The sequence below is a fragment of the Tasmannia lanceolata genome, unplaced genomic scaffold (assembly GCF_043159265.1).
Source record: "Tasmannia lanceolata isolate RefF3 unplaced genomic scaffold, GAP_Taslan_0.1 ptg000023l, whole genome shotgun sequence".
NCBI lineage: Eukaryota > Viridiplantae > Streptophyta > Magnoliopsida > Canellales > Winteraceae > Tasmannia > Tasmannia lanceolata.
The window spans coordinates 5,022,502-5,035,018 of NW_027518700.1; the positions used below are offsets into that span (position 1 = coordinate 5,022,502).

Below are 12,517 nucleotides of genomic sequence, written 5' to 3' on the forward strand. Positions count from 1 at the left end.
CCCATTCAGAGATTTGGTACTACACAAGAACCTCGAGGATGTGGAGTTGCGCAAGAGGATTTTGTCGACATTGGTGAGAAAGTGGGATCCGAAGCGGAAAGCATTTAGATTGGGGAGCATTGTAGTTCCTTTTCTAGTTAGTGATGTAGCCAAAATATTAGGCTTAACTATGAGAGGGAAGAGGGTGCAACTAGATTGGGATAGCATCACAACGGTGGATGGTTGGAGGTTTCGGCTTCCAACAGCCACCTTCGAAGAGGTCGTAAATGTTATTCATGCGGAAATGGATTCAAATGAAGAAGAGTCGATAAAGTCCACAGTGAAACATTTGATATTGTTATTTTGCAGTACTGTGTTGTTCGCACAGAGGGATCACAAGGCATGTTCTTGCCTATTCCCTTATATTGATATGGGGACTATAGGAGATGTTGCGTGGGCTTATCTCGTTCATGAATTCTTGGTCCTGTCCTTAAATTCACATGCTGCACTTGGTGGGAAGGGCCATATATTGGGTTGCTCTATCATTTTACAGGTAATTTTCCATTCATGCCTTATAGTTACTTGTTTCTAAATTATTAGGAGTGCGTCAATAATGTAGCCGCATTTCAGGTATGGGTATTTGAGCATACCACGTTCTGGGTACCTGATTACCCTGATGCTTATCCACGTCTATTTAAGTGGATCGGTGAGGATACGAAGAAGACGGAGCATAGAAAGTTGATTGACCGTGTTCGTGATGGGATGGTAAAACCAACTGAGGTGAGAGATTAATGTTAATTGGTCGTTGTATGTATGTATGTCTTGCGTGTTGTTTTATTACATTCGTATTTGTAATAAAAAAAATATGACATTTATTTCAGGTGGTTCTGATGGTTAAAACTATGGCGAGAGAGGAAGCCCTACTGCTCGGCCAGGTTGAGGCCGACGTTGTTAGTGCTGTAGAGGCTTCAGTGGGGGATTCGATTGGGGCAATTGTGCCTACAGTGGGGGATGCGATCGGGCCAATTGTGTCATGTAAGGGGAGAGAACGAAGAAGGAGACGGATGAAAGTAAGAGAGGGACTTCTGAATGCGATCGGGCCAATTGTGTCATGTAAGGGGAGAGAACGAAGAAGGAGACGGATGAAAGTAAGAGAGGGACTTCTGAATGCGATCGGGCCAATTGTGGCATGTAAGGGGAGAGAACGAAGAAGGAGAGGGATGAAAGTAAGAGAGGGACTTATCAAAGAAGTAGAGGAATCTGCATCTCATAGTTCTTCGTTGGAGACGATAGAGAAACTTGAACGTGAAGTGAGGGAGCTAAAAAGTGAAGTGGGGGAGCTAAAAAGTGAAGTGGGGGAGCTAAAAAGTGAAGTGAGGGAGCTAAAAAGTGAGTTCAGTCAGTTGAAAGGGACAGATTCATTGAAGAAGAAAGATGTACAGTTATCGGGTGAGGAGGAGAAGGTAGTGAAGGATAAAAAGAAATATAGTCGAAGAAAGAAGAAGCAAACAAATGATGATGAAGAAATGGATAAAACAGGACATATTGAAAAGAAAGATGGGGATGTTGGGATAGGGAGTGATAAGGGACGTTCGGAGGGTGGATTAGTAGAAGATCCAAAGACGATGGATATTGTAGAGTTTGGGTATGATGTTGGGAAAGATGTGGTTGTTGATCGAAAAGACGAGATCTATATTAATAGTCAAATTACAGAGGATGACCGAGAGGCTGCAGCTAATATAGTTGCTATCTTGCTTGACACTCCCGAAATGAAGAGTAAACAATGGAGCATTGAAAATAATGTAAAGCAACGTCGAAGGCGAACAAGACCTAGTAGAGCAATGAGATCGCCATATTACATCCACCAGCGAAAATTCAAGGATGCTCTTGCCAAAGTCACCGGGCCTGCAGCGACCAAGGTGGATGCATTGGCAGCGCTACAACCTTGGTAAATTCCTTATAACTTAGATTGTGTTGGAATGCCCGTTTCATTTTTTGGAACTCTATCTTCTCCGATCAAATTCATAGATAGCTTGTTTCAGTAGAATGATCTGAGCTAAGGTCCATAGAGGGAGATGACTTTTTACTGGATTTGCAGTGACAAAGTCATTCAAAGTGATGGGTACTACATGTGTAAAGAAGACTTGCTTCTACTAAGCGATCGTAGAGGGTGGTTATCATCTCCGGTAAGATTTTATGTTATTTCTTAGATATGGTTCATTGAGTAACGTAAAGAGTGAGCGCACATTTCTTATTAAGTTCCTTCTCGTTGACCAATGGTCTGTTTTGTAGATCGTTAATGTATATACAGACTACTTGAACTCGCGGGACGAATGTTTGCGAAAAGAACAAAAGGGAGCATGCATTTCCCTGACTACCCATCTAGCTGTGAGATTCAAGTGACTTACATTACAAGTAATGATTTCTATATTTGAAGCTGCCGGCAATTATAACATTTCTTTTCGTGGTTGCAGCAACTTATAATAACCGATAGATGTGAAAATCCCGAAGTATGTTCCCGATTCGTACAGCGTCTAGAGCATATCTCAGTTAAAGAGCTAAGAAAAGTACTCATTCCAGTCAACATAGATTTGGTTCATTGGGTTCTTCTACTCTTGGATATGGGTCAGTGTACCTTCGCTCTTTACGACTCGCTAGTCGCTCGCACGGATCCTACAAGGGTGCAACCCCTTGTGAGTACTACCCTAAGTCCAATTTCGTTAGCCAAATATTAATTTCTGCTGACTACCTGCATAACGTACTGAATTATTGATTTGTAGGTTGATTACCTTGTTGAATGGTTCAAAAGGGTGAAAGACATTGATATCAGTGCATTCCCCATTGATGAAGTCGTTGTTCGGCCCATACAAAATAACGGGTGATGTAACTTCCAATTACTTGAGTTAGGGAAATCTACGTAAACGATTAATTCGAATTCTTATTGTTGCATATTCTTCATGTTTTGCAGCTACGATTGTGGGCTATTCGTTTTGAAAGAGATGGAATACCTCAGCCGTGACGCTAGTTTGGATTTCACGCAGAAAGATATTACAGCTATGCGAACTTCTCTATTTTCTGAAATGTTAAATGGGGTGTATGGGAAAGTATCCATTTAACTTTTGGGAGGAACTGATGTTGTAACTTTATAGCAGGCACTCAGGTGTAAGTAATTTTGGGACAGTGAGGTATGGATTGCCTTTGGAAACAAATTTTTTTTTATTGCACTCCATTCTGTTACATGTGGGATGTGATAAGCTAGTTGGTTGTACGAACCCAAATCCATTCCCAATGTGATTGGTTTTCTTAGAGCGAAGATCAACCTCTTCTCCCATGTCGAGGGATGAGTCAGCCCTCCTTTCTACTGAAATACACAATTCTTGGGTAAATTTCATCATCGATTTGAAAAATTAGCCATTACAAGGTTTTTATATCAAATAAAACCACTTAAGAGCTAAGGGACCTAATCTTAAACTGTTCTAAAGATAGGATGAACTAACATTTATAACTCCACTGACAATTACAAGAAACATGCGATCATTCGGGAGTCCGATTGGACCGTCGGAATACCGATTCGGATGTCCGACGATGCATTCGGACTCCCGAATAATGGCCAGTGAAACCCATAAAGTACTGGACATCCTTCGGGAGTCCGATTGGACCTTCGGAATTCCGAAGAGGAAGTCCGCCGATGCGTTCGGACTCCCGAATGATGGCCAGTGATACCCAAAAAGTACTGGACTTCCTTCGGGAGTCCGATTGGACCTTCGGAATTCCGAATAGGAAGTCCGACGATGCATTCGGACACCCGAATGATGGCCAGTGATACCCAAAAAGTACTGGACATCCTTCGGGAGTCCGATTGGACCTTCGGAATTCCTACGAGGAAGTCCGACGATGCGTTCGGACTCCCGACTTCTTTCCAGTAGATACCATAAACTACTGGAGATCCTTTAGGAGTCCGAAGGAACTATCGGACTTCCGATTCCGAATTCCGACGACGCATTTGGACTCCCGAATGATGCCCAGTTGGAACAAAAAAGTACTGGACATCCCCGGTGATGCCCAGATTGGATGGCAATTCTACTTGCATGAATTCGGGAGTCCGAATTAATCGTCGGACTTCCGGATAAGACTTCCGAAGGTTGTTTCGGACTCCCAAATAAACCCAGATTGGAGACCAACTCTATACACAGAGTGAGAAAGAGAGAGAGGATAGAGAGATAGAGACATAGAGAGAGGTCAACATAAACATGGCAATAACGAAAAAAAGTGTTGAAGCAGTTGTTCGAATATGAACAGGGTGTATCCAATAGCAATTAAAATTGTGGTTCCAGACAAAATTATTCAACCAGGTGTTCCAAAATTGTGGTTCCAAAAAATGTACAGTTCCGGGCAAGTAGTAGATACAACAACGTATAAATTGAACAATTTTCGTGTGAGTAAGTATCATGTGTAGTAACAAGGTTCCCAAAATCATTGCCACTTTTTACAATTTTCGTGTGAGTAAGTATCATGTGTAGTAACAAGGTTCCCAAAATCATTGCCACTTTTTACAATTTTCGTGTGAGTAAGTATCATGTGTAGTAACAAGGTTCCCAAAATCATTGTCACTTTGTACAGAAAAACCAACAACTCCATCCCTAAGTAAAGAAAGGAGGTGCGAAGGACACTCCGGACCTACAAGAGAAAGTTGGTACAATCAATAACAATTATAGGTTTAATATGAAAATCATATCGAGTGCGTAATAATGAAACATACCTGTTCTGTGTAGGTGCGGATGGACCGATGGGAGTCATATTTAACTGACGATTTACGAGGGGAGGATTTTTACACGTTCTTTTGTTATGTCCAGGTTCCCCACATGATTTGCAGTTGTGATGTTTGCCAAATTGCAACCCTCTCTCTATTCGTACTTTTTTCGGTCGTCCGGGCTGTCGTCTTACTCGCGGTGGCAATAGTACTACTAAATCAGTGGATGGCTCGGGCCATTGTGTTCGATCTAAAGTTGGATGAATCACCTCCTCATACGTACTCCGATATGTTGAAGCCAAAAACCAATCCTGGCAGTATTTGTATCGGTCAAGCTTATTTAATCCCATAGCTGCTATGGCATGCCCACACGGCAATCCCATCGTTTGGAAAAGACCACACGTACATGTTTTCTTCTCTAAATCCACACTATCCGTATGAGTGGATGAGAGCACTTCATATTCATTCCAACTACACGCGCGGGGTAGAAACTTACTGCCAAACGAACATGATCTGTCCAACCACTTTTCTGCTCTATGAGTTAAATGCGTTTTCCATGTAGCCGCAGCTTTCCGGCGAAACTGGAAGAAGTCTTGTACTTTCCATCTAGTGTGATCAACTAGAGCAGCAATCGGCAACTCCCTTGCGCCCTTCAATACGTTGTTGAAGCACTCTGCTGCATTAGTGGTGAGCACATTCCACCTGGCCCCTTTAAAATGTACATTAGCCCAATTTTCTTTAGGAATATCAGATATCCATTTCTCTGCTTTTTCATTCTTTGCTTTTATGAGTTCTATCGCCTCCTTATGGTCACTCTCCCTTAAGGCATATGCCGCTCTCGAAAATAGTTTACAAAGTTTTTGACTCTTAAAGGTCTTCAACAGATTGGCATTGAGGTGACGAATACAGTAGCTATGGTATGATCCCGGTAATGCTTCAGCAACAGCTCTAACCAGACCCTTCATCCGATCGGAGGAAATCGTAAATTCATTGTTGTTTTTTTTCTATTGGCATCACTCTCTGGCGGAGTAAAACAAGAAACCATAGCCAACTGTCAAAGTTCTCGTTCTCAACCACAGCAAAAGCTAACGGAAATAATCCACCATCACCATCTACAGTTGTCGCAGCTAATAAGATTCCTTTATATTTCCCCCGCAAATGTGTCCCATCAATTAGTATCAGGGGTCTAACTGTGCGACTGAACGCACGGATGCTGGGGCCGAATGACCAAAATAAACGACCAAATGTGTTATCTCCACTAGCCCATAGCTGCCGGGTTCGGTATACACGCATAATGGTGCCGGGATTACATCTCTCCATCTCCTGAGCATATGCAGGAAGGATGCGGTAAGAAGCCTCCGCATTTCCACACATAATTTCGTGTATAATGACCTTCGCATTGAAAGCCTTCGTATAGCTTAAGGTTATACTCCACTTATCCTTGACGTATGCTCTTATCAAACTAGGTGTCACGTCTCCTGGACGGGGAAATAACCCTAGGCAGGTTTCAGCTGCCCAAGATGCTGTGGCAAGGGGATGATCATTACCACTCATCGTACTTGAGCATGTATGCTCTGGCACAAACCTGTTCACCCTGACAGAATCCAGGTAATTTGTCCCAGTAATTCTGAAAGGACAACTTCCATTCTTGCATCTAACAGCATACTTTGTAGGTTTTGAGTCTACTGGGACGAATACAAAACGCCTATCAATTGCATACTCTCTAACTTTGTTCTTAAATACTTTAAAATTCGGGAAGATTCCCCCCACCTTGAACTCCTCAAGTCCTATTCTCCCCACATTTAATTCATCCACAACCATTTCATCTACTTCCATCGGCTCCCTTGTATACGTATTACCGAACGGGTCGCCGATAATGTTATGTACACCATCCTGGTCTCCGATAATGTTATCTACACCATCCTCGTCCCCGATAATGTTATCTAAACTATCCTGATCATCTACACCATCCTGCTCTTCTCCGAATCGGCTGTCATCGTCCTCATCAAAGTCGTCATTGTCCTCATCAAAGTCCTCATTACCATCCTCGCAAATGGCATCATTAACATGCATATCACTATGAAAATCCCTACTGAACCGTGCATCGTGCCTGTATGGTAAGGAAAGGACTAGGTTAGAATGAAATTCAATGAGAGAAAAATATAACCTCCCAACTAAATATAATTTCTTTAATTTATTACATGGAAGTGCTCTTATGTTCAGTTGTATCTTCCTCTGTCTCATTAAAAATTGGATCCTCATAATCTTCATCCAAGTCTACTGAATATCTGCCAACCCGATCAACAATTAGAGTAACAATAATGGAATCATAAATTCATCAATGGAATCACAATTCAATACACGGATAGTACCTATTGTTGGTATGTCCTTCGCCATGTCGTCTTCGTTTGCTGGGAGCTTCAGCTGCAATAGGTGTTGCTGACACTGCACGAACGGAATTATTTTTGGGACTCAAAGCAGGTTCGATTGGAGTAGAAGCTTCATAATGTTCATTTATCTGAACTACATTTCTGAGCAATGAAAATTTCCACATGAGATAATATTCTAATGGAATGAGAATTTAAAGAATGCCAAAGTCCAGCTGACTTAATATTTTACCTCTTCATGGGTGCAGATATAATTTCTCCAACTCTGTACTCTTTACGTATGTACAGGCTGATAGAATTAAAGAGGCTATTCTCAAAAACCATCATCACCATACCTAGGTCATGATCATTTCGAATGTCGCACAACACGATTTGATATGGATCCATGACATATCGACATTTTATAGATAATGACACGCGACATCCAGTGGTCCCAATCCTTTGGTGAATTAGAGACTGAAATTCCAGAAAATTTATATGGCGATTCACAGTTAAACACATTTTCGTCCCGCCAATATATTCGAATGATACTTCATCCTTCAAGTACCCATCAACGTGTAACATAAAAGAAGCCCTGTTTTCCACCATTTTTGCACACCCTGTTTCGATCAGAACCATTATTAGTACACTTATCATATTAATTGGACCAAAACATAACTATTACACTTTTCGAAGCACATTTTATAAGCCGAAACCACTACGGAACCACATTTTCTACGTCGGAACCATTACGGAAACACATTTTTCACCCCGAAACCATTAGGGAACCACATTTTTCACTCCGCAACCACTAGGGAAGCACATTTTATAAGCCGAAACCACTACAGAACCACATTTTCTAAGGCGGAACCATTACAGAATCACATTGTTCACCCCGAAACCATTAGGGAACCACATTTTTCACAACGGAACCAGTAGGTAAGCACATTTTATAAGCCGAAACCACTACGGAACCACATTTTCTACGTCGGAACCATTACGGAAACACATTTTTCACCCCGAAACCATTAGGGAACCACATTTTTCACTCCGCAACCACTAGGGAAGCACATTTTATAAGCCGAAACCACTACGGAACCACATTTTCTATGGCGGTACCATTACAGAACTACATTTTTCACCCCGAAACCATTAGGGAACCACAGTTTTCACCCCATTAGGGAACCACATTTTATACCTCGAACCCATTAGGGAACCACATTTTTCAACCCGGAACCAGTAGGGAACCACATTGTATAAGCCGAAACCACTACGGAACCACATTTTCTAAGGCGGAACCATTACGGAACCACATTTTTCACAACGGAACCAGTAGGGAACCACATTTTATAAGCCGAAACCACTACGGAACCACATTTTCTAAGGCGGAACCATTACGGAACCACATTTTTCAGCCCGAAACCATTACGGAACCACATTTTTCACAACGGAACCAGTAGGGAACCACATTTTATAAGCCGAAACCACTACGGAACCACATTTTCTTCGTCGGAACCATTACGGAACCACATTTTTCACCCCGAAACCATTAGGGAACCACATTTTTCACAACGGAACCAGTAGGTAAGCACATTTTATAAGCCGAAACCACTACGGAACCACATTTTCTACGTCGGAACCATTACGGAAACACATTTTTCACCCCGAAACCATTAGGGAACCACATTTTTCACTCCGCAACCACTAGGGAAGCACATTTTATAAGCCGAAACCACTACGGAACCACATTTTCTATGGCGGTACCATTACAGAACTACATTTTTCACCCCGAAACCATTAGGGAACCACAGTTTTCACCCCATTAGGGAACCACATTTTATACCTCGAACCCATTAGGGAACCACATTTTTCAACCCGGAACCAGTAGGGAACCACATTGTATAAGCCGAAACCACTACGGAACCACATTTTCTAAGGCGGAACCATTACGGAACCACATTTTTCACAACGGAACCAGTAGGGAACCACATTTTATAAGCCGAAACCACTACGGAACCACATTTTCTAAGGCGGAACCATTACGGAACCACATTTTTCAGCCCGAAACCATTACGGAACCACATTTTTCACAACGGAACCAGTAGGGAACCACATTTTATAAGCCGAAACCACTACGGAACCACATTTTCTTCGTCGGAACCATTACGGAACCACATTTTTCACCCCGAAACCATTAGGGAACCACATTTTTCACAACGGAACCAGTAGGGAACCACATTTTATAAGCCGAAACCAATACGAAACCACATTTTCTACGTCGGAACCATTACATAACTACATTTTTCACCCCGAAACCATTAGGGAACCACAGTTTTCACCCCGGAACCACTAGGGAAGCACATTTTATAAGCCGAAACCAGTACGGAACCACATTTTCTTCGTCGGAACCATTACGGAACCACATTTTTCACCCCGAAACCATTAGGGAACCACATTTTTCACAACGGAACCAGTAGGGAACCACATTTTATAAGCCGAAACCAATACGAAACCACATTTTCTACGTCGGAACCATTACATAACTACATTTTTCACCCCGAAACCATTAGGGAACCACAGTTTTCACCCCGGAACCACTAGGGAAGCACATTTTATAAGCCGAAACCAGTACGGAACCACATTTTCTTCGTCGGAACCATTACGGAACCACATTTTTCACCCCGAAACCATTAGGGAACCACATTTTTCACAACGGAACCAGTAGGGAACCACATTTTATAAGCCGAAACCAATACGAAACCACATTTTCTACGTCGGAACCATTACATAACTACATTTTTCACCCCGAAACCATTAGGGAACCACAGTTTTCACCCCGGACCACTAGGGAACCACATTTTATAAGCCGAAACCAGTACGGAACCACATTTTCTTCGTCGGAACCATTACGGAACCACATTTTTCACCCCCAAACCATTACTGAACCACCTTCTTCACCCCGGAACCCAGAAGGATGCCCATTTTATAAGCCGAAACCACTACGGAACCACATTTTCTACGTTGGAACCATTACAGAAATACATTTTCACCCCGAAACCATTAGGGAACCACATTTTTCACCCCGCAACCACTAGGGAACCACATTGTATAAGCCGAAACTACTACGGAACCACATTTTCTATGGCGGAACCATTACAGAACCACATTTTATACCTCGAAACCATTATAGAACCACATTTTTCAACACGGAACCACTAAGGAACCACATTTTATAACCCGAAACCACTACGGAACCACATTTTCTATGGCGAAACCATTACGGAACCACATTTTACACCCCGAAACCATTAGGAAATTACATTTTTCACAACGGAACCAGTAAGGAACCACATTTTATAACCCGAAACCACTACAGAACCACATTTTCTACGTCGGAACCATTACAGAACCACATTTTCTACGTCGGAACCATTACAGAACCACATTTTTCACCCCGAAACCATTACTGAACCACCTTCTTCACCCCGGAACCCAGAAGGAAGCCCATTTTATAAGCCGAAACCACTATAAAATGTGCTTCCATAATGGTTCCGCGGTAGAAAATGTGGTTCCGTTTCGGCTTATAAAATCATTAAAGAACAGAACATATAATGAAATATCTGAAGATTTTCTAAAGAAAACAGTCTGAAATATAAATGAGATAACCAACAAAACCACAAACAATAAAATCCATGACAGGCGTCTAAAACTGAAAGTCTACTTGCACAGAGGGGAAACCCGCCTTGTATGACCATCTCGGTCTCCTCTTCTGATAGTTTCATTAACAAATATAAACCATAGTAACATATCACTTCATAACAAATATCAACCATATAACGATCAAAGTCATCCATGGTACCGGGCCAGAAGAAAATCTCGTCGCCTGTGGTGGGAAGAGAGTTGACTTCACAAAACTTCTCCATGGTCATGCGAAAGGTTTTATTATTGACTGTGGACTGGAAGAACTTATAATCTTCGTCGACTCTATAATTGGCATAGAATTGTTTCACAAGAGTCGGGTATGAATCGCAGTGTACTCCGAGAAAATTGACCCATCCAAAGGCCACAAAAAAGGGATCGAACATCATATGCGACAAGATTTTCAAAGACGATTTTCCTACCTCGCAATATGCCCTTCCTTTCTATACGACGAACGGAGGATGCCGCCTTCACGGACCCGACCTCGACATCCTCCTCTCCTTCGCCCGTATATTCGGCTTCCTCGGAGGGAGGGGAGGGAGGGGAGGGCTCACGGACAGCCTTCCCTTTCCGTTTGCGGCTGGAAGAGCCTTCGGGCACAGTGGCAGTCTTCTTCGCGTTCTTCGTGTTCTTCGTGCGCGGCATGATCTCTATATTGGGGTTTTGGCTTAGGTTTTTAGGGGGTTGCAAATACGAAAAAGAGAACCACTTCCACTTCTTCTCTGCAGAAACCAGGACAAGATACTTGAACGAAAAGAAACTTCAAACACACTATTATTCCATTCACAAAAGTACGATGCAGTATAACACACTTCAAACCACATTTAATTACTATTACACACATGGAACACTATATAGATACTTGAATTTAAAACATTTACAAACTTCAAACAAAACCACTCTTTACAGACTCCGAACCACTTCAAACCACTGTCACAGGATCCTCGGAACCACTAAAACAACATTTCGAATCACATATTATGAAATTGGAATTAGTATTTACCGCAGAGAGGATCCATTCATACCATTGAAACCACTCAAAACCATTGAAACCCCAAGTGAAAGCCTTTAACGCATTGAATGAAACCCTTTCACACCGAAAATGAAAAATGCTGAAATACCAAGTCAAATGAAACCCTTTCGAACAACAATTTCGACAGTTGGAACCACATATTAGACTGTTGGAACAGATTACTGATTAGCGGATCCAGGGAACCTTAAATTACACAGTTGGAACCAATATTACTAGATAGAGGATCCATCGAATACTGCTTCCAACTTTCTAATATTTGGTTCCATGGATCCAACTTCCATGGAATACTGGTTCCAATTTCATAAGCCCTAAATAAAACCCTTTCAAACCCCAATGCAACCATTGAAACCCTAATGCTCTGTTTGGTTGCCGGGTTTTTTTTGTTCCTGGGAGTTATGTGGGAGAGAGTTAGTTAAATTTTGGTCCCATCCCATGTTTGGTTGCCTTTTAGCACTAGGTTTATTTTAATCCCACTCTTGTAATGATTACTTGTGGGGTGAATTTTTTAATCCCACTTTTGTAATGATTGCCTTTTCATCCCATCCCAAGATAACCCCAGGAACAAAAATAAACTCAGGAACCAAAAATAAGCTTCGGAAGAATTTTTTTCTACCCAACAGTTCAACCAACCAAACAAAGGTTTTTTTTTTCCCACCATATCTTCCAGGCTATTTATTTCTCCCACATAAC

At 42.0% G+C, this 12,517-nt stretch overlaps 2 protein-coding genes across 2 annotated transcripts; one reads left to right on the forward strand and one right to left on the reverse strand.

Annotated features, from left to right (window-relative positions):
• Nucleotides 1-2,035: 2,035 nt before the first annotated feature.
• Nucleotides 2,036-3,199, forward strand: LOC143855653 (putative ubiquitin-like-specific protease 1B). The gene is made up of 5 exons (XM_077365722.1): nucleotides 2,036-2,165; nucleotides 2,272-2,367; nucleotides 2,454-2,672; nucleotides 2,760-2,857; nucleotides 2,948-3,199. The coding sequence occupies exons 1-5, from the start codon at nucleotides 2,055-2,057 to the stop codon at nucleotides 3,093-3,095; spliced, it is 672 nt and encodes a 223-aa protein (XP_077221837.1). The 5' UTR covers nucleotides 2,036-2,054; the 3' UTR covers nucleotides 3,096-3,199.
• Nucleotides 3,200-4,159: 960 nt separating this feature from the next.
• LOC143856465 (uncharacterized) lies at nucleotides 4,160-7,450 on the reverse strand. Its single transcript, XM_077366693.1, has 5 exons — nucleotides 7,349-7,450; nucleotides 7,102-7,260; nucleotides 6,931-7,017; nucleotides 4,739-6,839; nucleotides 4,160-4,656 (listed from the first exon to the last, which is right to left on the reverse strand). The coding sequence occupies exons 1-4, from the start codon at nucleotides 7,447-7,449 to the stop codon at nucleotides 5,717-5,719; spliced, it is 1,470 nt and encodes a 489-aa protein (XP_077222808.1). The 5' UTR covers nucleotide 7,450; the 3' UTR covers nucleotides 4,160-4,656; nucleotides 4,739-5,716.
• Between the last annotated feature and the right edge of the window lie 5,067 nt (nucleotides 7,451-12,517).